This window comes from Triturus cristatus, chromosome 6 (genome assembly GCF_964204655.1).
Source record: "Triturus cristatus chromosome 6, aTriCri1.1, whole genome shotgun sequence".
NCBI classification, from domain to species: Eukaryota; Metazoa; Chordata; class Amphibia; order Caudata; family Salamandridae; genus Triturus; species Triturus cristatus.
The window spans coordinates 1,234,510,287-1,234,532,680 of record NC_140589.1 but is presented as its reverse complement, the minus strand read 5'-3'; the positions used below and the strand labels follow the sequence as shown (position 1 = coordinate 1,234,532,680).

General features: G+C 43.8%; 1 protein-coding gene across 1 annotated transcript in view; it reads left to right on the top strand.

The window, feature by feature from the left end:
• The window catches only part of NT5DC1 (5'-nucleotidase domain containing 1), a 1,278,063-nt gene that overhangs the window by 170,496 nt on the left and 1,085,173 nt on the right, over positions 1-22,394 (top strand). Inside the window, exon 6 of the mRNA XM_085612174.1 lies at positions 5,815-5,896. Coding sequence (XP_085468300.1) covers positions 5,815-5,896 — 82 coding nt within the window. The remainder of the gene's footprint in view (positions 1-5,814; positions 5,897-22,394) is intronic.

Below are 22,394 nucleotides of genomic sequence, written 5' to 3'. Positions count from 1 at the left end.
CTGTAGCTGATACAGGTCAAAGGTTATAGATTAAAGTATACAATCTATACTTTTCCTGTGCACGAGTTGCAGCCTCACCATTGATAGGAAAGTTGATTGCGCCAATCAGGTTTAAGCCAATTCTGGTTTTAAGGGGCAGCAAAGGCACTGTACTCCTGTTTAGCAGGGATAAAGTGCACAGAGTTCTTTTACAAGAAAAACAGCCCATCAATTGGGGGTAAATCATCATAAGGTGGTAATTTCCTACAATGGTATAGGATTCCTCTCTGACTAAACCTGTTGGTGCTCATATCTGAGCAAGAGTATGCCATTTTAAGTGGGTAGCAGTCTGAATACCCTGAACTAACCCATAAGAGCTCATTACTTCCAGAAACTGCTGTGCTTTTAAATTAGGCGTCGTTGATGTGCAAGTTAAAATCACCAATCAATACTAAATGATGTTGTTGCAGTGACAGATGGTCAATCCACTCATAAACCTCATTTAAGCAATTATCATCAAACTTGGGTGGGAGATATGCTAGCAGAAAATGCAAGGAAAGCTATGCAAAGTGGAAACACCTACATACTAAGTCCCCACAGTGTCCTCCAGCTTTCCAATTGATCGTAGTGCAATCCAGCCACCTCTAAATGTAAAGGCAGTTCTTCTTCTCTGCATACTAGCCGATTAATATGGGTACTTTTGTAGCCTTAGGGAATTATTAAATCCAAATCCAGGGCCTAAACTGCATTCATCCAGGTCTCAGTAAGTAAGAGATTCCATGCATCTTCATGATGAATGCCTGCACCTGGGGCTGATTTAGCTGAAAGCAAACAGACATTAAGCGAGCCAGCTTTAGTGGTATTGTACGCAGCATTTTTGACCCACAGTATAAACTGCAGTGGAAGAGCAGCCTTTGCAGGGAGTTGATGGGTGTCTAACTTGACAGTCTTTAAACCACGGTGTTACGCTGAACCTCAAAAACAATACCTTTGGTCACTATTGAATTTGGAGTTTGAACAGAGGGTATCTGGTAGCTCTACCAAACAAAAACAGGTTGAAAACAGCTGGGTCCTAGGGAAATTTTAAAGACCACACAGGATTTATTCCCCAGCAGTAACTTATAAAACAGTACGAAATCATTGGGTCTGAATCAGCAAAATAGTCTCAATGTGTGGTGAACCACCACTAAATGATTGTAACAAATATCAACACAGAATCAAAGACAACACACCACAGGAATAGCCAGTGGGCATTTCACTCTTTAGGACGAAATCCCTCACTCACCATAGGTGACATGCTTCATCATAGGGATTCTCCTCTCAAAGGAAAAACCTAGTTCCTTTGAAGGCTACAACTCCCTCACGGAGAGAGAGAGGAGTTCAGGGATTTTTTATGACAAGTAGGATATACTAAATCCACATATGAAGAGCAAAAAAGTGTGAGTGAGGGCGCAGGGCAAAAGATAATGATGTAAGGAAAGTGCGATTAAGTCTAGCTAGGGAGCGTACAATCAATGATTTATTCAGAAACACCCACTGCCAGGATTAAAAACAGTGCCCCAGCGGTATGGATTTGAACCACTTCGGTGAGGTGAAAAATAACGGTCAACATGTTTCAGCCATGATGCCCAATCTTGCTGTGTGTGCTCACTAATGTCTGAGATTTGCTGTGCAAATAAGCAGTAAAAGAGATGGTAATTAACAGAAAATGGCACCTCTAAAAAACAGCCGTCTTGGCCGAAGCCAGTTTGATACCTACGCATTGGCATTAAAGGAAACATTAAGATAAAAATGGCAGCGTGTTAAAAGTAGTAGTCCCCATTTTTAGGTCTCGCTGAGCCAGCGCATGCGCTGCTCTGCGAGACATTTAGTATCGGGGTTTTCGAAGTGCTGTCACAGGCTTTTGGTGGCCTACCGCTTGCGTTCACGCGAGCGTGCATGCGCGCAATCGCCATCTGCCTCCCTTCCAGCGATCACTTTCACTTTTTTGCGCGCGCATCACTAGCGTGTTTCTTTGTTTTTTACATTCCTACAAGCTTCCCGCGTCATGCGGTCAATGCTTGTTAGCATTTGCATGGAGGCTGACTGAGAATGCATCACAAAGCAATCTGATTTGCTGCTGCCGCTGCACCGGTGGGAAGCCGCAGGGGTAATTTGGATCTTTTCGGTTGAGCAGGTAATATGAATCTTCGTTGCTTGTGAGCGGAGGAGGAGGTCGGTGCTGGCCCTCCCTGTAATTACTGAACAACAACGATTGTAATGCCAAACGCTGCCTGCACCTCAGTGATGCAAGCAGATCAAGATTTGCCCGTATTGATGATATATTTGACGATATAAATGCCAAGTAGCATTTGACAGACACAAAACTGCCTTTGTTCTTCCTGTGTATGCCACTCTATCCAGTGTGGTTCCTGGCCTCTAACGCTTAATTCCCGCCTGCCTCTCCAGATCCCTCCCCGCTCCCCTTAGCTCGCCCCTCTCGTTCTCAGCCCCTCTCTTCTGTCAGCTGTTACCGCTCCCCCAGCTTTTAGCTTTTCCTCTGCCATATCCTCTCTCTCATAGCAGGTTCTACCAGTGCTGACAATCGACTAACGGGATTAGACATTTTTAAAACGGTTTCCCAGAGGTATCGTCAACAAGGACAAACATAACTGTACAGCTTGGTGTGGTTTTATTATTTGGTCACAAACAACCTGCATTTTAGGTAATTTTACGGATTAAGGCACGTGGGACATAAAAGTAAAAGAACTGTGGTGGTTAATGCATTTCCTGGAGAAATGTATATGCAGTCTAGTCACAGGTTTGATTCATCATAAAACAGGTCTGATGGTTAATGTACCTTCTGCAAAGTACACCGTGCATGTTACGATTTTGTGTTTTATATATACAGCTCAGTGGGTTAGTGCTTTTGCTGCAGAGATTCTTCTGTTATCTGCTGGTTACAAGTTATAATCCTTGCACTAACAGTTTAATAAATTATGAACTGGCATAAGAAGCTGCATGCAAACTGGAAGCCAGAAGTGTAGAACTGTCCTGTTTTTTCTCGATCTTTTGTTAGTCGAAGGTTGCTAAGAAGGGTTCCTCTAGGTAATAATCCAGATTTATTTACATTATAGTGTAATTACTCAGACAGATATATCTGACCCTTTTTCTGGCCATACATATCTCATATACACAGAGCTTGGAAAACTCAAAAACCTCTCTCCAAATCATAGTTTAGGTCACGCACTGGTGAAGTGATAAGCTAAAAGATTGCATTTTCTTGACGACATAGGCATCATGTGTTTGGCTTCAGGGAGCACCCAGTCAGGACATGAGACACGCAAAAGGAGTGATGATGACACTTTATGAGATGCATTTGTGTCGGCTCCAGCTGGAACTGAATGTAAGAGAGCTCCCTCACCTCCTGCAGGTTGCCACTCTGAAAGAAATGCAGACAAAGTGCTGGTCCCCCTGAACATTTCCAGAGGTCGGCCAACTGTATTGGGATAAAGTGCACACATTTCACTGAGAACGGACTGGATCCAGCTCAACAGTAACTGCCAGAAGTAGGATGCGTATGGGTCTACCAAATTACAGCACTGGGTACCACCTCTCTTTCTCCTCTCTTCTTAGCAATTCGGGCGACCCTTGGGTTCCCTCAGCTCACCTTCTCTTCCAGTTGAAGCTTTAATTCCCCTACTGTATCCCTTCTTCTCTCAGCACTGTCTACACTTCCTGCCTCCTCCTTGTACACCCAACTGCTTCATGCTTTGTCCTTGCGGTCCCTCCTCAATGGTTCCTGCTCTTCTACTCTACCTACCTCAGATCCTGGTTTCCCACGTCTTTCCCTCCGTCTAGTCTCCTCTGCATTTGTGGCAGAATCACAAAAACAAATGTGTATCAGCAGTATTTTTTGAATTGTGTGGATAGATTTCTTTTGGAAGTACTTAAAACGTCAGCATTAAAATTTGCTGACTGTATTTGAATTTGGCATTCGCCCCCTCTTTTTATAATATTCATGGCACTGCTTGCCAACCGCGCCCATCAGCCTATGCCAGGAAGCAGTTCCATTTTAAATATCATGAATTCCATACTAGGGGCTGAGATGGCTTTGAGTGTAATCTAAAGGTGATCAAACGTGGGGTCATATCTACAACCTTATTTTCACAAAAATAACATATAACTTATTTCAGGAAATATGTTTTTTTTAAATTCCCCTATTTGTTTTCTGAGATGGAGGTGACCAGCCCATTTCCCTACAAACCTATTTTATCCTAACCATTACTTTTTCCTCCCTGATTACTCTTTACTTAATCCAAACATTTCCCTTATCCGTAACTCCTACATTTTCTTTTCATCTATTTTTTTCTGAAATGAACACCATTACTAAACTTAACCCTCCACCTAACCTTAACTCTGACACTTACCCCCAGGCTAACCCTAAACTTGCATAGCTCTAATGTTCGCACCTTACCCTGACCCCTTCTTTCAAATATGTGCAAACCCTTGCGTTGATACTTCCCTTTAGTCTGGCTTTCCGTGTTTCATTGCAATCTTACCGGAGTGCAGATTTTTTTCCTCCCATGATTTTGATCCTCAAGGTTTTCCTCTTCGACACTAGGACGCGTCACTGGCTCAGATCAGAAAGAGCAATATGTTAATGACATAGCCTGAGTGTAATGTGGGTTTTAGCCTCACAGTTTAAATAAAAAATTGCCATCACCTCCACCATTCGAAGCACAGGCACCTGGCCAAGCTGTGCCTGGAGCAGGAAGATTTTAGCAGCAGAGCTCTGGACCGTCACTGCAGGTCTGGATACGGAAACGGCCTACCTGGGCTTCAGTAGTACAAAAACCTTTTTGGGTACTATCAATTTCAAAATTATCCCGTTGGGACCAATTGTTTTCGTACTTTTACATACCCAGGTCCTGTGGGTTTTTCTAGGTTCCACCATTGTTTAGTAATGGTACCTGGGCTTCGATGCCTTGAAGGGACTTTGGTGTGTCCTGGTTACACCAGTATACTGTCAACATTTGGAATCAGAAAAGAGGACGATTACAAAAAAAACAAGCATTGGCATAGCCAATAGGTCTCACCTTTGGGACCTTATAAGTGTTTAGCCATGCAACAGTTGATGTTGTTGCACCAAGGATATTGTGCTGCATAACTAAATACTTATAAGGTCCCAAGGGCGAGACCTATTGTCTATGCCAATGCTTGTTTGTTGAAGTCATTGCAATTTACATACTCCTTCGTGTTGAGCCAGACCAAGGGGGCCCTTCTGGAAAAATAGGTGTTATGGGATTTAAGAGATGCAATTATTTGTATTGGCGGACCAGAGTATTCCAGAGGCCGGGTCTGCGCTTGCTCTTGACAGTTTGTTTTCTACCAGTGTCAGAAATGTTACTTAACTTGCAGTTTAGCTGCGGGTCCTCTGGTTTGAAACAAGCTATCACAGCCTGTCTCCGGGTACGAATCCCACGAAGGTTGACCTGTGGTTTAAGCAGGCGAGACCTCTCCTCCTTCAGGTTGATACACATGCAGATCAGATGTGCTTTGTCCTAGTTTCCGTTGCCGCACAAGCGGCAGCACGTTGCAGTTTGCCCCCTTTTGGCAGCTGAAATCCCTAGGTGAAATATCAAAGATCTGTGGTGTTCCTGCGGATCTCAAAATTCCAGTTACCTAATCAGTTTTTCTTAAATCCCATTCACAGTTCAAGAATAGAAAATGTGCAATGCAGCAAAGTTCTCATGCCCAGAATACAAACGTGTTTTAGAATGACAAAGACATCTCAAACTTCAGATGATTACTGATATTTCAGTATTCACACCCTACATTCTTTTAAATTTGCAGAGGGAAGGTCCAAAAAAGTATGATTTTTGGAAGGACGTGATTGCTGCAATAGAACACAATTACAATAGCTCTGCTTTTAAAGGTAAGTGAACAAAAGATTGATTGGGTTGGTGAGTATGCATGTCTTCATTGGCAAACGATAGCTTATATTTTTGTGGTTTGGGCAGGTTCCACAATCAAATCTGTTTCCACTTCACTTGAACTTTGATGATGTTTTTTAGCTTTCTCCTTCTTTTCAAATGTAAAGGCATTTTCTGACAAGGCTTATGTTTTCCTAAGCTGCTCTTGGTTACCCACTTAATACTTTGTCTGTGCTGGGAAGGGAGTGGCAGCTAAAGTTCAGAAATGTACCTTAGTGAGAAGTGTTCATGTTCTTACTCGCATGTGTATTTCCTCTAACTACCATGTGATGGCACTCTTGTTTAGTGGTTGGTTACCTTTTAGGTCTCGCCTGACCCAGTGCATGCGCTGGTCTGGCGAGACTTATTGAGAGGGCTCCAAAAAGTGCTACCAGGCCAGCCTAGAGCTACAGTGCACGTGCGCGGGCGCGCGCGCCGCGCTTTACCGCAATTACTTTCACTTTCGCGGCCGCTTTGATGTTTGATCGCGATCGAGATGACTTTTGCTTTGCATAGCCAATAGGTCTCGCTTTTGGGACCTTATAAGAATTTAGTTAGGCAACTGTTGCATGGCTAAACACTTATAAGGTCCCAAAAGCGAGACCTATTGGCTATGCCAATGCTTGTTTCACTTGTAGCAGAAATTGGGTGTTCTATAAACCACATTTGGTACTGGTGGTGCCTTTTCCACCCTGTTGCTTCTTGATATAGCTAACACATTGTATGTTTTCGTTTTTTAATGTTCTAAGTATGTATGTTGCTCACAAAGGTGAATACGTTTTGTTTCTTGTTTTACTACTCTCGTTTAGGCGTTAAGATCTCATCCTCCTAGGGAAAACCACCTATCAGTCCCATGTCTCCAACAATTCTTTGTCCAAATACATTTTTATCAGTTATTTGAGTCATGTTATGTGGTTCAAGGAGAGAGAACAGCTCACCATGAGAATACATATGCAGCTTTAGCCCAACCACAAATAAGGAAAGTGAACTTATGTCTGACCTTCACCTCCTGTTCTTGGTCAGACAGCATTAATCTGCACCCTTCTTTCTAAACATATAGCAATATTCAAACAATTGGAAGTGGTGGTTAGATTATCTTGGGAAGGAGTATACTCAAGAAAGAAAACATTATCTTCCCGAAGAAGAGTGTGTAGCACGTGATATTAAATGTGTTGCTATGTGCTATGGAAAGTTAAATAGAAACCGATTTACTGTCTGGATGAAGGAGAACCTGATTAAAAAGCTAATGTTGCTTCTGTAGGCATATGCTAGACAACAGTGAAATTATCAGATGATGGCAGGAGAGCTGGCTCATATCAAGGTTAAGCAACTATGCTAAGAACAGTATGTTTTATACACACATGCACATTCTCCTTAAAAGCGCTGTTTTGTCTTTTTTTACATTTTAATTACCCTTTAGTTAGGTTTTGCATGATATAGTAACATAAAAGAAGAAAATTACAACCGTAGTGCTTTGGCCCCGGTTCCCCGCCTCCACAGCCACAAACAGAAGCTGAGTATTCATGCATCATGCATAGATCGGTGCCCCGGCCCCACATACGACTTGATCCCATGCTCGACGCTTAGAATGGTAGAACGCTCGCCTTCAAGCACTTTACCTCTATAGTCGGCCAATTTCCCCCAGATCTTGCTATGTTTCTGAGGGCATCCCCGAGCTGCATAAAGCGGCGGTTCTCTGACCATGCACCAATCCATTCCCCTCTTCCATTCGGTCACCGATGGCGGGGGTTCCACCCACAGCATCCCTCATGGCCAGCATGAGTCAGTTCATGAGCCAAGTCAGTTAGTTCTTTGTCATCTGTGATATGCAAGAGGATAAGCTTTTGGTCACGCAGTATTGGCTGGCCCAAGTCGTGCCCCATGTAGTTCAGTTCCCCCTCCCAAAACGGGTGAAGGCTGAGGCACCCCCATGTGGTGTGCAGAAAGTCCCCATAATGACTGTGGCACCGCAGGCACATGGACGAGGCGATCACCCCCATCCGGCAAAGCCTGTGGCGTGTAAGGTAGATCCCGTGTAAATAATTTGTCTGAATAAGACGCAGGCGTGCAGAAATCGCCACGCTCCTTGGGAGGCGCGCGCCTCTATCCAGTCATTGTCAGACAAGGCTCCCGGGTCTTGCTCCCAGGTGGAGTGCAGCTCTGCAAATGAGTCCGGGTGTTCCGGACCAAGGAGTGATAGACCTGTGAGACCCTGTGGTTGCCGAGGTTGCCCTGTAACAGTTTGGCCTCTAACGGATGAAAGTCGGGGAGTTTGTCCCTTTCACCCGTTCTTTCTTTCCTTGCTGGTTGATTATTTCATGTCCTCTCAGAAGAGGGGCTTTACTCTTGGATAACTCAGTGAATATGACAATTTTGGGGTCTTCTTGAGACTGGGAGCGCTTAATGACACTGGATCTTAGGGCAGTCTGTGCACAGTTTAGGGTAATAAGAGGAGCTCTTTCACGGGGTAGAGACAGGTGAGCGAGTGTGGTGCTTTCTAATAGAATGGATCCCATGCTCTTTCAAATTTCCATTCCTGATCCAAAAGTTTATTCATGCTAGCTCAGGTTCCCTAAGACCTAAATGTGCCCTCAATGTTAAATGTTAGTGGACTTTTCAGGGATTTCCGATCTTTGTTGAATGTGGACTCTAGTTATTAAAATATTTTCATAGGAGAATAAACCCAAACAGAACAAACGCTGTAGCAGAATTAATCCCCAAATTTGATTCTGAATACCATAACAATATTTCATTTTTTCTTATAGTTATGCCTTGAACATCTATTGTATGAGGATTGTTTAAATATATACAATTCGCTTGGTTTAACGTGACCTAAATGATATGCATTATCAATTTATTTTGAAGCTTAGGTCCTTCTGTGTAAATTCAGTAAAAGCTAATCTCCGCGTTTTTCCGAACCCTCAATTATGAACATCTCTGACTATTTCTGCCTCACCTAATCTTGAATTGAGCCAACCCAAGTATTCATTAGATAATAAATCTTTTGTTTAATAATTTTGGCATCCCTCACTGACCTTGTGGTATTATGAATAGTGGTCTATTTTGAGATTTGAACTATTGACCAGTAATCTGGAGGGGACACCCTAGTTGCTTGGGGGATCCTTTAAACCATTATTTGATATTTGAGCATATGTTTTAGGGCCTTCAAAACATGTTGTGTCCTCCGAAGTGGAGAGCGATGGAATTGTTACACTGAACACTTTGAAAACTGGGTAATCATGGGCTTGGTAATTGAAATAAGTAGACCGTAATCGCAAATATTGTGCATATCTGACTTTGATAGATATCTGTGCCGGGACCTGGGGTATCAATATTTGGGTGGATTGAGGTAGTAGGGTTTCAGTGAGATTCTCTTCTGCTTTCTGGCTGTAGAATTCTGCAAGGCCCTTACGATTGTATCTGTTATTTTAAAACATATTGAAAAAATATTGGGATACAAAATACCCATGATAGCCTAAATGTTTGATCTTCTAAGTCTGTAATTTACATATTAGTGATCACAGAAGGACCTTAAGGAATTTTAATGAAGTGACTCCCTGAAGCACTGTGCTTATCCCCGCCTACTGCATTGTGTTTTTATCCAGCGAAAACTCTACTAATAATGGATAATTTCTCACTGGGAATAAAATGTATGTGTTCTAGATTAAATGTCAGCATAACATGCAACAGCGTAATAATATTTTGTGGTTAAGCTGTATCTAGAAGTTATGGGTGGTTAAATAATTTCATTTGAGATTGCTGTGCTTTATTGCATCCAGTTTTAAAGACTTCTATAACAGTGGTTTGAGTACTCTTCTCATACAACTTCACATGCCCACCAAATAATGCTTTCACAAATTACTCTTTTTCTCTCCATTCTCTTACTTTCTATCACCTTTGTTTTATGAATATTCTCAATTGACTCTGTAAATTATATGTATCTGTCCTGCCAAATAATGCTTTCATGCGTTACTCTTTTTCTGTGCATATGCTTACATCTTATCAGCTTTGTTTTATGAATTTTCTCAAATGACTCTGTAAAATATATCTATCTGTGAGGCTAATTCTAACAGTTTATGCCCACCTGCTGTTTTAATCCTACTATTCAGGTATTCTCCTGTGGTGATTCCAGTTTATCCTAATTCAGGGTCAGAATTCCAAAACTGATTATTCATCTGAATTCCACTTAGATGCAAAAAAAAGTGAATTTTTGGTTGGAATTCGTGAATCGTGACTCGGATTTTATTTTTCAAATGCATTCCTATTTAAGACTGGGGAAAACATAGAAGGAGGGCATAATTTCTGCAGTCGAAAGTGTAAGTTTGAAACATAGCTACCTGCTTAGCAGGGGTATTCCACCCGAATATTGTGGGTCCAAAATCTCACTGCAAAAATATCGAAGATCAAAATATCCTGAAAGTAGATTTATACAGGTTAGTGTAGGTTCACTTTACTTAACTTCACATATATGTACATTTACAGTTAAGGGATGCTCAAGGTAGATTGATGTGGAGTTTAGAATAGCCATTTGGAAGATAGTGAGTCACAGTGTATTAACAAGCGTAATAATATGTGTACACTCAATGTGTGTACTTGCATTTAATACTATACTGGTAGGAATATGCTTGCTATTTGGGTTTGAAAAATATCCAAACACTCACTTATCTAATCAAAGCACGTGGAGAAAGAATTTCTAGATATAGAAACAAAGACAAAAGTGCAAATGTTCCCCAAAATTTCTCATATAGATAGCTCAGTGTGCTTGTGTAGCTTACATTTCTGTGAACATTCGTGATTACTCATTATGATGATTTTTATGACTCCAAGGAGCATAAATCCCCTTTATGAATATTTGCTGGGAAGGGCAGAATATTGACCCATTGGTGGTTACAACACAATGAACAGGGTTGTGTTCCTGATTTCCTAAATTGATTGATGTTTATTTAAACTGTGCTTCATGCTGTTATGTAATGAAAATCCTAAGTGAGTTACTGAGGTAGTTTTATATTTTTTATGTGTAAAACAAAATTCTTAAAATAGGAAAAAAATTAATTAATTGGCAGTGTTCACACAACTTTAGTTTTAGTTAAACAAAGTCGGATATTAGCCACTGGAAAACAGATTGTAACATTTCACTTTGTTCTGGGCAGAGGATCCATCATTTTCAGCAAGTACTTCAGGTCTATTTGCACACACGGCACAGACGTGTGTGGTATCAAAGACCTGCGTCCATAACATTTACCTTACTGACAGGGCCTGGGCCGCCATTCAGTTTTTCATGCCCCTTGCTCCATGACTGCCTCCTCGGATTCTCTCACTACCAATGGGCAAAAGTGCCCATCATCTCTCCAATCATAAGTTATTGCTAAACACAGCGCCCCCCCAGAGGTCAGCGCCCCACGACAGGTCAGCACCCAGTGCGGCTGCACCAGTTGCACTGGCCTAAAAGCCGGCCCTGCTTACTGAAGCCACTCTAAGGTAAATGCCATCTTGGATGCTGCCCTACTCAGAAAAGAGCTGTTCTTAAAATGATTTTGCAAGCTGCAAGGCAGCAGTTAGAAGCCAAGCAAGGCCAACTAACATTTCTTTATTTTAGAGGTCGATACACTGAGTACCGTTAAGTTTCATCCTTCCCACTAAATCTGCTCTGTAAACTTACTGTTAGAACCTTTTTCCACTTTTCTGCTTATTATAAGTGCACGAATACCTCATGGCTCTGGAGTGCTATATAAAACCATCAAATATAGAGAAATAGGTGTTATCGGCAAAAGTGTAGCAATACGCAGGATATGAAAATATATATTTTTATTATTTTAAGCATATTAATTCAGACAAAAACCATGTGACCAGAGTGATAATGGCCGAGGCATATGACCTTTACTGCCTGCATTTGTGAGGCAAAGATGCTTTTAAAGGGACATGAAAAGAAAAGTGTGAAGTACAGAAAATCCTATGTGTGCTTTATGACTGTGAAAACATTCTGATATTCGTTTGATGCATGCTCAGTTCACTTCTTTGCTACATAAAACATGATAGCCCCTCAGCAATAAAGACATTCAGTGAAAAGTGGCGACGGGTCTATCACACATAAAAGCATTATTAGGGTTATGTTGCTATTTTAGGAGGTGCTGGTTTGTGGCACCAAATGTTAATGAATTAACTAATGTATGTATTTATTTGTGTATTTATTTGTAATGCATTTTACAAATCACTGTGGGTCTCCTGGTGTTTAGTTCGAGCAAAGTGAGGAAAGTTCCTCACTGATCGGGTCAGGTGTGAACCTTACTCAGTATACTACGAGAAGTTTGCACACCAACGTGTACAAATTGCACTCAGACTGGTTTGCACACTGCCCCTGATTTTGTGACGTAGTTTGTAGTATCCAGCTGGATACATAGTGTTTCTGAGAGGCTGTAACCCACACTGAACACCCACCCTCCACAGCGTCACCAGTCAGGTGACCCTGACAATAAAAGGGTCCGAGCGCATGTGCTCGTGGCCAGTTAACTGCCATCATTCTAAGTGTCTGTGTGCTCCTTATTAAAGTATGTGAGCCTAGTGCCCGACCACTTTACAATGGCGAAGAGGGGGCTGTGCCCGTGCGTGCAGCAGCCCAGCAGATAAGGTTGAAGGGGAGAGAGCTGCCGCGTGAAAAGGCACCCCCACTCCCTGCGAGGAGGCGCGCCACCTGCCTACCGGCCCGCAGGGCATGTGAAGAGCGCTGGGCCTGCGAAAGCGAGGTGACTGGGAACCCACCCTGCACCTCATGAGCCTATTTTGAGCCGCCCCTGCGTGGAAGTGCCGTGGGGAGAATTGCGAGCCGAGCGGAGCCCACCCGCATCGGCCGCGACGGAGTTGACCCCCCGCTCTGTGAGGCGGCGCCGTACGTGCCCGATAGCTCACAGGGCATGTGAAGAGCCCCGGGGGGTAGAAGAGGTGATCGGGAGCCCACCCCGCACCGAAGAGACTGCGGCGGTGCCATCCGGTACAAAGTTATCACCCCGCAATGGCAGAATCGTAAGGCGAGCGGGGCCGAACTGCCAAGACGCCTGCTGCCGCTGTGAGCTACCCCGAGGTGAGGGACGCCAGAGCAGATATCGGGCGTGAGGCGAGCCCTGAATGTGTAATTGCGGGGTGCCGCAATGAGAGCCTAGCGTGGGGAGGACATAGAGAGTAGCTGACGGCCATGTCCCCGCAAGGAGGCACAAGAGATTGTGCCCAATATCCCCAATAGAGCGGACAGCCTTCCTTCCAATGTAGCGTGGACCTCCCCCACCCCGCGCAGTGTGTGAGCAGTGACCCGGCGGCAGCGGGGTGGAGAAGTGAAGTCCATCAACTGCCCCCGGTAATGAAAATGAAGCTGCGCAGAGTGAACGCTGGCCATTAAGGCTGTTTTATGCCCAGGCTGTAGCTCCGACCCCCACCGCGCGCAGCATGCGGACTGCAGGAGGCTACCGCAGGTGTGAGGGAGAGCTGAGGAAGCAAGCGTGCAGCCCCAAGACGCGGCCGATCAGAGCAGTGCCAGTATTCCCCCCTTATGCAGCCCAAAAAGGCAGCATCCGGCCGGCGGCCGAGTAGACCAGTGAAGCGCCAACACTTCCCCACCGCCGTGCAGCGCGAGAAATGAGAGGCTGCGGCCGCGGGGGAATAGGCGAGAAGACTGCATGCCGCCCGCGGCACAGAATGACCGCCCAAAGCCCGCGTGACAGCAGGAAGCAATGTTAACCCCATCGGAGCAGTCAAACATGGGGAGGAGTACCGCGGTTGTAGCGATGATGGTGCTGTGAGGGCCCACAAGGCAGCGAGAGAGGTGTCCAGCCCACTGAATGAGTAATGGTAACTGAGGTGGCATCAGCAGTACAGGAGGGCCACTGGATAGCGAAGCAGTGGCGACAGTGTGGGCAATAAAGGAAAAATAAATATAAATAAAAGCACCCACTGTGGTCCCGGTGCCTGGCAGCAGGAGAGCGTCAGCAGCAGAGGCGCACAGTGAATGGGCACCAAGGAAAGAGGCAGCAATATAGCCATGGAGAGTCCCTGCACAGTGGATACAGGCAGAGCCGTCCCCCAAGCACGAAGCCACACTGCATGAGAGTTCAGCGGAGACTGAAAGGCACAGTTCAAGCAACACTGCCACCTAGCGGCCAACTCGCGGAAATGCACCCGCTGATAGAGTGAAGTGCAGCTGAACAGGAACAGTGACTGGAGAGCACGGAGAGTGCTCAGAGACAGTTCCAGGCTGCCATAGCTCATGGTGAGAAGTCAGGGCATGGAATGCGGATACGAGAAATAGGAGGAGCATTGAACAGGATACATACGTGCCAGAGGTGAGCCGCCTGCGGTGACAGAGAAGAACGCGCAAAGATGGCAAAAGACAGATAGCCCCACGACGTAGCTGGGCTATCGCAAGAGTGCAGTAAGCGAGGACCCCGCAGATAGGGTGACACAGCGAAGGAACCCCCCAGCAGAAAAGAAGAGCGCAGTCGCGACCGTGCAAAAGGAGTGACCAGGAGCAGGTCGACAGAGCGGTGGCGCAGACCACCAGAAGCACTGAGACCAAGAGAGAGTGCAGCGGTACCTGGTGGCCACAGGTTGTCGCTGCAGCAGTAGGAAGAAGAAGGAGCACCACCAGACAAACGAACGGTGGTTCAAGAACTCAGCACCAGGCAAGTGCGAAGAAGCGCATGAACAGCGGACACTGCTCCAGGAACAAAGGAAGGAAAGGAATGCGCAGCAAGTGCACCCAGTGAGGTAACGGAAGAGAGCCATCAGAAGTGCGCTGCAGCAACGTGAGTGTGGAGAAGAAGAAGAGGTGGTTGCGCGGACAACCAGAAGCACGAAGACCCGGGAAATGGAAAAGAAGCCGACCAGCCAGATGGTTGCCAGAGAAAAGAAGCCGACCAGCCAGATAGTCGAAAGAGAAAAGAAGCTGACCAGCTAGATGGTCGCCAGAGAAAGAAGCCGACCAGCCAGATTGTCGGAAGGGAAAAGAAGCCGACCAGCCAGATGGTCGCCAGAGAAAAGAAGCCGACCAGCCAAATGGTTGCCAGAGAAAAGAAGCCAACCAGCCAGATGGTCGAAAGGGAAAAGAAGCCGACCAGCCAGATGGTCGCCAGAAAGAAGAGACCTGACAAGAGGTCCGATAGGAAGAATGGAGAAGATGTCTGTGAAGAGGACCCCAGAAGTGGTCCGCGAAGAGGACCAGAAAGAGACGGGCGCGAAGTTCAACAACAGTAACTAGAAGTTAAAGGGAATCGAAGGAAAGAAGGTCACGACGACCGGTCCAGTCACAGAGTGAAAAGAAGACAGTGTCCTAGTGCTGGGACAAGACCAGAGGGAAACGTGTAGAGTGCACGCTACATGGAGAAGCCTGGTTAGGACGAGCAAGAATGTGAGAAGACCAGGCCGCGTCGCAAAGGAAGGAAAGAAAAGACAGAGCGTGAGTGGCAAGACGCCATGGAGAAAGAAGAGAAGCAGAGGAAAAGAGGATGACAGGAAGTCACCCTACAAAGGAGGAAGGTACAGTGGCACAGCGCCACAGGGCAGACAACCACCACAGGCGTGCAGGGGAAGAAGAGGCGAAGTGACCAGGTAGAGTACTCGCATCGTCACAAGATGAGAACACCCGAGACATCCGACCGCTGCCTACTGCCCAAGCGAAGAACAATGGTGAAGTCATCCACATCACCAAGGAGCAGCACAACACCTGAGTGAATTCACACAATCCAGACAACCGTAATCCAAGAAGGCAAGCCACCCAGGAGCTGTCTGTGCACCCCTGTCAGCCTGCAGCATATGGAAGTAGAGCACAGCCGGCCATTAGAAAATCCACCCCCTTTTGATAAAGCAAGACTAGGCCGTGGCCCTGTTGGGAGTTCTGAAGCGACCCCTACGCGCAGACTACACGAAGGCCCGCACAGCCCATGCGGTCAATTGGAAATCCAGAGGCAAGGGGCCTCGGCGGAATTCTAGTGAAATGGGAGTCCGAATGGGAGAGATGTTCGGCAGCAGCTCCTCGACATGCGCAGGATGCACGGAGGCCACAGCCGGAGACTGGTTACCCTGAGAGGAAGACATGGAACCAGATTCCTGACGGCGAGGACACCGAGATGGAAACATCACCCTTGGCGGACACATGAGCGACTTGGCTGTGAGTCCCGTTGGCAGTTCGGAAGCGACGCCTTAGCTCGGCCCATGCGGAGCCCGCACGGTCCCATGGCCGCTCAGCAGGAAAGACCACCCGGAGGCTCCGGTAAGAGAGGAGCCCACGTGACAGAAGCAAGTCGGAAGTAGCTTGGCCGTCAAGATACAGGAACAACATCAAGCATGTCGCCTCCAGGCAGAAACCTCACGACAAGAAACATCACAGAGTGGATCTCATCACAGCTCCCAGTATCCTGATGCAGGACCTTGTACATAGACGTTGTTACTGATAGACCAGGTCGGTCTCAAGTATCTTGCCAAGGCGTACCTGAACGTCACAAACAAAGTGGTCCAAGAAATCCAACACCCCCGGGCCCACGGCCTGAAATAATGTCACTTGTGATATTTTGAGGTATTTGTTTTCTTTACAGGTTGGACTTCATATAGTTCCTTTTATCCAAAGTTGGATAAATTCTAGTGTTTCTTAGAGGCTGTAACCCACACTGAACACCCACCCACCACAGGCGTCACCAGTCAGGTGACTCTGACAATAAAAGGATCCGAGCGCACGTGCTTGTGGCCAGTTAACTACCATCATTCTAAGTGTCTGTGTGCCTCTTATTAAAGTATGTGGGCCTAGCGCCCGACCACTTGACACAGTTGATATACTAATCAGTCCTATGGTAAAAGGGATAGTTGCACGAGGTTGTAAGACCTCCCGTGTCTATGTTAACGAGAAAGCACTATATATATATACTGAAAAGATGGCCGTAATTCTTCATTAGAGGAATGGTTGATAGAGATACATAAATTGATGAATTACTAAGTTTGATATTATTACACTCGGATAGACTTTTCTGATTCATGTTACATTGTTAAATGTTTTGACTTCACAAACGGTGTGTTTTTGTGCATCGGCACAATGTCTGATGTTCTTCAGGGTCGAATTATTAATTGCAGCTAAATTCTGTAGCTAATTGGGATAGAAATGAAACGGGTATTTTTTCAGAGATGGATTAACATATTTATCACAAGAAATAAGTTAAATTTCTCAATTTTTCTTCGACCATTCTCAGAAATATGAAATAAATGATTAATCCTTTTTGCTTTTCAATGCAGGCAAATCTGCTGTGTATAGCGTATATATAATTGCTTTTGTTGTTGAAGTAGTTATTGTGTGTGTATATATATATATATATATATATATATATACACATGATTTTAATGTTACCGACCTGTGAACAAGGCGCAAGCTGAAACGCGTAGGGTTAAGTTTGCAGCAAAATGAAATAAGTACCTGTGCAACTTCGATATATATAATATATATATATTCACTGAAAAAACCATTGGTTTCACACATGTTCAAGTTAGCTGGACATTTCACTCGTTCAAAACCATTGAAATTCCCCCGTTATAGTTAGTTCAGCTAACTATAACCCGCGCGACCGCAATTCACTGCTGATGACATCACATATTACATCACTCATGACATGGTCAGTGACATCACTCATGACATCACTGATGACATCTCAAATGACATCACTGATGACATCATCCAGTGAATATGTGTCTTTCTGAAAAAATAAATATTTTTTATATATGTATATCTAAAGGTTAATGGAAGAATAAATGGGTAAATAAGTGTCTAAATGGATGGATTTTTTTGTAAAATTAATTGTATAACTGACTTATTAACAGTATCTTAGTGAATACAGTGATGTAACATGTGACGACATCAGCAGTGGATTGCGGTCGCGCGAGTTATAGTTAGCTGAACTAACTATAACGGGGGAATTTCAATGGTTTTGTACGAGTGAAATGTCCAGCTAACTATAACATGTGTGAAACCTATGGTTTTTTTCAGTGAATTTGCAAGGTTTTTTAAATGCTAATTCCTAACTATAACGTGTGTGAAACCTATGGTTTTTTCAGTGAATTTGCAAGGTTTTTTAAATGCTAATTCCTAACTATAAAGTGTGTGAAACCTATGGTTTTTTCAGTGAATTTGCAAGGTTTTTTAAATGCTAATTCCTAACTATAACGTGTGTGAAACCTATGGTTTTTTTAGTGAATTTGTAAGGTTTTTTAAATGCTAATTTATGTATGTATTATTATATTTTTTATATATTTAATTTACAATAAACTACCTATGTATATAGTTATAGATTGACTGTATCCTTTAATATGGAATGGCTCAGCTCTTTTATTTTGAATTTGGATAAAGTTGAACAGCATAGTTAATATATTCTATAAACTTATAAACAGTTTAAAATGTTTTTTTAAGGCACCCCGCAATTTTTGGAAAAAAAGATTTATTTTTTTCACTCTTCGGGGTCCTTCAGAGACCCCCTGACAAAGGCTAGGGGGTCAGGAACTCTCTACCCTGCCCCCTTTTCACATTCTCCACCTTTCTTTTTCACTGCCACACACAAAATGGCGTCCGACACTTCCTGATTTCGACCGATTGGAATGTTGACTGACATCTAACCACCAATCAGAATTATGCTTGTGGACATTTGGTGCGCGCACCGTGCACGCACGGTTCGCGCATATAGATATTTATGTACTTTTAACTGCAATTTTCTCAGGAACTACTGAACAGATTGACACCATATATGCAAAAGGCACATGCCTGACCTGAGGATTACCTCTTTGCCAAATTTCATGTAATTCTGTTCAGCCGTTCGGGCTGTACCTTCGACTAAAGGTCCGATGGGAAAATGCATGGGGAAAACGCGTTTTGGGACCCCCCTTTTTTCTCAGACTTTCAGGGTAGGAGCTGAGCGGAGCGCTCCATTAGTTTTGAAAATATCACGAAGATAAGTCAACCGGCGCCAAAGTTATTCAAAATAGAATTTTCAGATTTCCTTTGGGAACTCGGTCCTAACTATAACTATCTACTGGCGACCGCCAGTTATAGTTAGGACCTATTTTCCATAGGAAATCCGTAACATTCTATTCCCAATAAGTCTGGCGCCGGTTGATGAATCCTCGCGAAATTTTCCAAACTTTTGGCCAGCTCCGCTCCGCTCCTACCCTGATAGTTGTGCGGTGCTCCGTCAAGCGGGGGCCGAGAAAAAAGGGGGGTCCCAAAACACGTTTTCCCCATGCAATTTTCCATAGGATCTGTTGTCACAGCTACAGCCCGAACCGCTGAACGGAATGACACCAAATTTGGCAAAGAGTTAGTCCTCAGTTCAGACTCGTGCCTTTTGCATAAATGGTGTGAATCCGTTCAGTAGTTCCTGAGAAAATTAGAGTTAAAAGTACATATATATCTATGGCCGGGGAGGATACGCGCACCCTACCCGCACCCTCCTCGAACCGAGCGTGCACCCTCCCGATCGCGCGCTGAATGCTAATTGGCTGTCGAGTGTCTGTCTACATTCGAAGCCAGGAACTGTTGGCGGCCATTTTCTGCCTCGGTAGAAGCGAGGCTGAAGAAGCAAGGGGAATAAGTGTGTAAAACATATAAAGGGGGCAGAGTGGAAATACTCTGACCCTCTAGAGGTGCTTAGGGGGTCCCAGAAGGACCCCCTGGGGCCCCCTTTTTTTTTTTTTTTTAATGGCGAAATGCGCGCACGGTGCGCGCATCCTATCGCGTTGGGTGCATGGATTCTCTCGCGTTGGGTGCGCGGATCCAAGGAAATTTCTTTTGAAAAAAGACAAGAAATCATTGGTTGTATGACAACTTTCTACACTGAAAGGTAGGGTGTATGTTTCTGTTTTTTAAAGGCATGATTCTTATTGGTTAACACAAACTGATTGTAAGGAATATTATATATGATAAGCTGATATGTTGAAAAGTCAAGCACACTTGCTGTCTTGTTTAGCAACATTGTGTGCTGAACTTGTGACCTGAGTGCTCAGTGCAGTGTTCCATGACCTGTTTCTATGGTAACAGGCAGAAGGAAGATTGAGGGAAGGGTTGAAATGTATTTCATTTGGAAAGGGTTGAAATGTTTAACCAATAGAAATGTGTGTTTGATTTTGAATTTATGTGTGAAGGATTGTGATTTGATATTTACATGTATATGTGTGGAAAATGAAAGGGAAACTTTTCCATTCTTTGTTTTTGCTGAGAGGTGCACAGTGCAGAGATTCTGTAAAAGAAAATCTGGTGTGTGACTGATATACTTCTTAATCTACAAAACAACTTGAAAGGTGAGTTATTTAATTGTGAGGGGATGTATGTAGACTATTTTGATTTTAATCAGACTAATGTATTTCTCCTGCTAAAGTGTAGGGAGTACTTTTTTTCTCTACAATCTTATTGACAGTGTGTGTGCATGTAGAAACCATTCTGTGATAAGCATTTGTGTTTTTCATATGTTTGCAGACAGATAACTGTGCTGTTTTTATATTTTGACAGAATTAGAAACCAGTCATTGTTTATGAATTTGTGAAATGAGTTATGTTTCTATACTAAAACGTAGTACTCCTTGTAGATGAAGAAATGTGTTTTGGTAAGCTGCTAGGGATAGTGTTGCTTGTCTAGAATCACACTGTGAGTCTGTGTGCATTTGGGAACCACTGTGAGAGAAGCATTTGGTAACATTTTGTATTTGCTGACAGATAACTGTTTTAAAACCTGTCTTGTTGTCAAGTTTTAGTAGCATTAGAAGGCAGTTTTTGCTTATGCTTTGATTATATGAGTCAGGGTTTGACACAAAAGTGCAGTCCTGAAATATGTAGATTGTGTGCAGTTCCCTTACCACTTCCACAGTAGTGAATGATTTTTGGTAAACTCCTAGGTATAGTGGTTGTTGTCTAGAATCACACTGTGAGTCTGTGTGCATTTGGGAACCACTGTGAGAGAAGCATTTGGTAACATTGTGTATTTGGTGACAGATAACTGTTTTAAAAACTGTCATGTTGTCAAGTTTTAATAGCATTAGAAGCCAGTCTTTGCTTATGCATTGATAAAATGATTCATGCTTTGACACTAATGTGCTGTACTTTAATATGTAGAGTGTGTGTAGTCTCCTTACCCCTTGCACAGTAGTGAATTAGTTTTGGTAAGCTGCTAGGGATAGTGTTGCTTGTCTGGAATCACACTGTGAGTCTGTGTGCATTTGGGAACCACTGTGAGAACAGCATTTGGTAACATGGTGTATTTTGTGGTAGATAACTTTTTTTAAGACCTGTCATGTTGTCAAGTTTTAGTAGCATTAGAAGCCAGTCTTTGATTATGTGTTGATTAAATGAGTCATGCTTTGACACTAATGTGCTGTACTTAAATATGTAGATTGTGTGCAGTACCCTTACCTCTTCTAGACTAGTGAATGAGTTTTGGTAAACTCCTAGGATAGTGTTGCTTGCCTAAAATCACACTGTGAGTCTGTGTGCATTTGGGTAAGGATTGTGATAGAAGCATTTGGTAACATCGTGTATTTGCTGACAGATAACCGTTTTAAAACCGGTCATGTTGTCAAGTTTTAGTAGCTTTAGAAGCTATTCTTTGCTTATGTATTGATAAAATGAGTCAGGGTTTGACACTAAAGTGCAGTAGCATGTACTATTCTCTTCACTGTGCCAGAACTGAAAATTAAAAGTTTTACCCAGGCACTGTCCTAGCAGTAGTCCGATGATTTAGTCAGTTTCCAAGTACTCATGTTGTGAACCCTACATTACCACATAGACTGCTTCAAATGTCTATGCAGTATGCATGCAGTCTTCTAACATACTATACACTTGTCTTTCACATCTTCAATTCCCTAGTCAGTATCCATACAGTCCAGCAAACATCCTGTCACTCCCTTTGCACTCCTCTAGTGACCCATTCAGTACCAAGTACTAATCCATTCACTGTGTCAAAAGCCAACCACTTATAAATTCACCCAGGCACTCTCTTTGCTGTACTCTAATCATTCCGTCAGTTCCCAAGTACTCATGCAGTGAGCCAGGCCTTAGCACATAGACTGCTTCAAATGCCTATTCACTATGCATGCAGGCCTCTAACCACCTATACAGTTGTCTTTCACACCTTCAATTCCCCAGTCAGTATTCATACACTTCTAGCAAACCCCCTCTTACTCACCCAGTGTGTCTCCTTATAGTAGTGTAATTATTCAGTCAGTTAGCATGTAGTCTTTTAGGGCCTCATGTAGGAAGCCAAATACCGGTCGGTAACGGACGATTTTCGGTAATAATACCGTTACCGACCGGTATTTTGGCCATTGGTATGTAGGGGGAATTCGGAATTTACCGAATCGGTAAAATTACCGATTCGGTAATAATACCGAATCGGTAATGTTACCGAATCGGTAACTTTTCCGAATCGGTAATTTTACCGATTCGGTAAATTCCGAAAGCAAA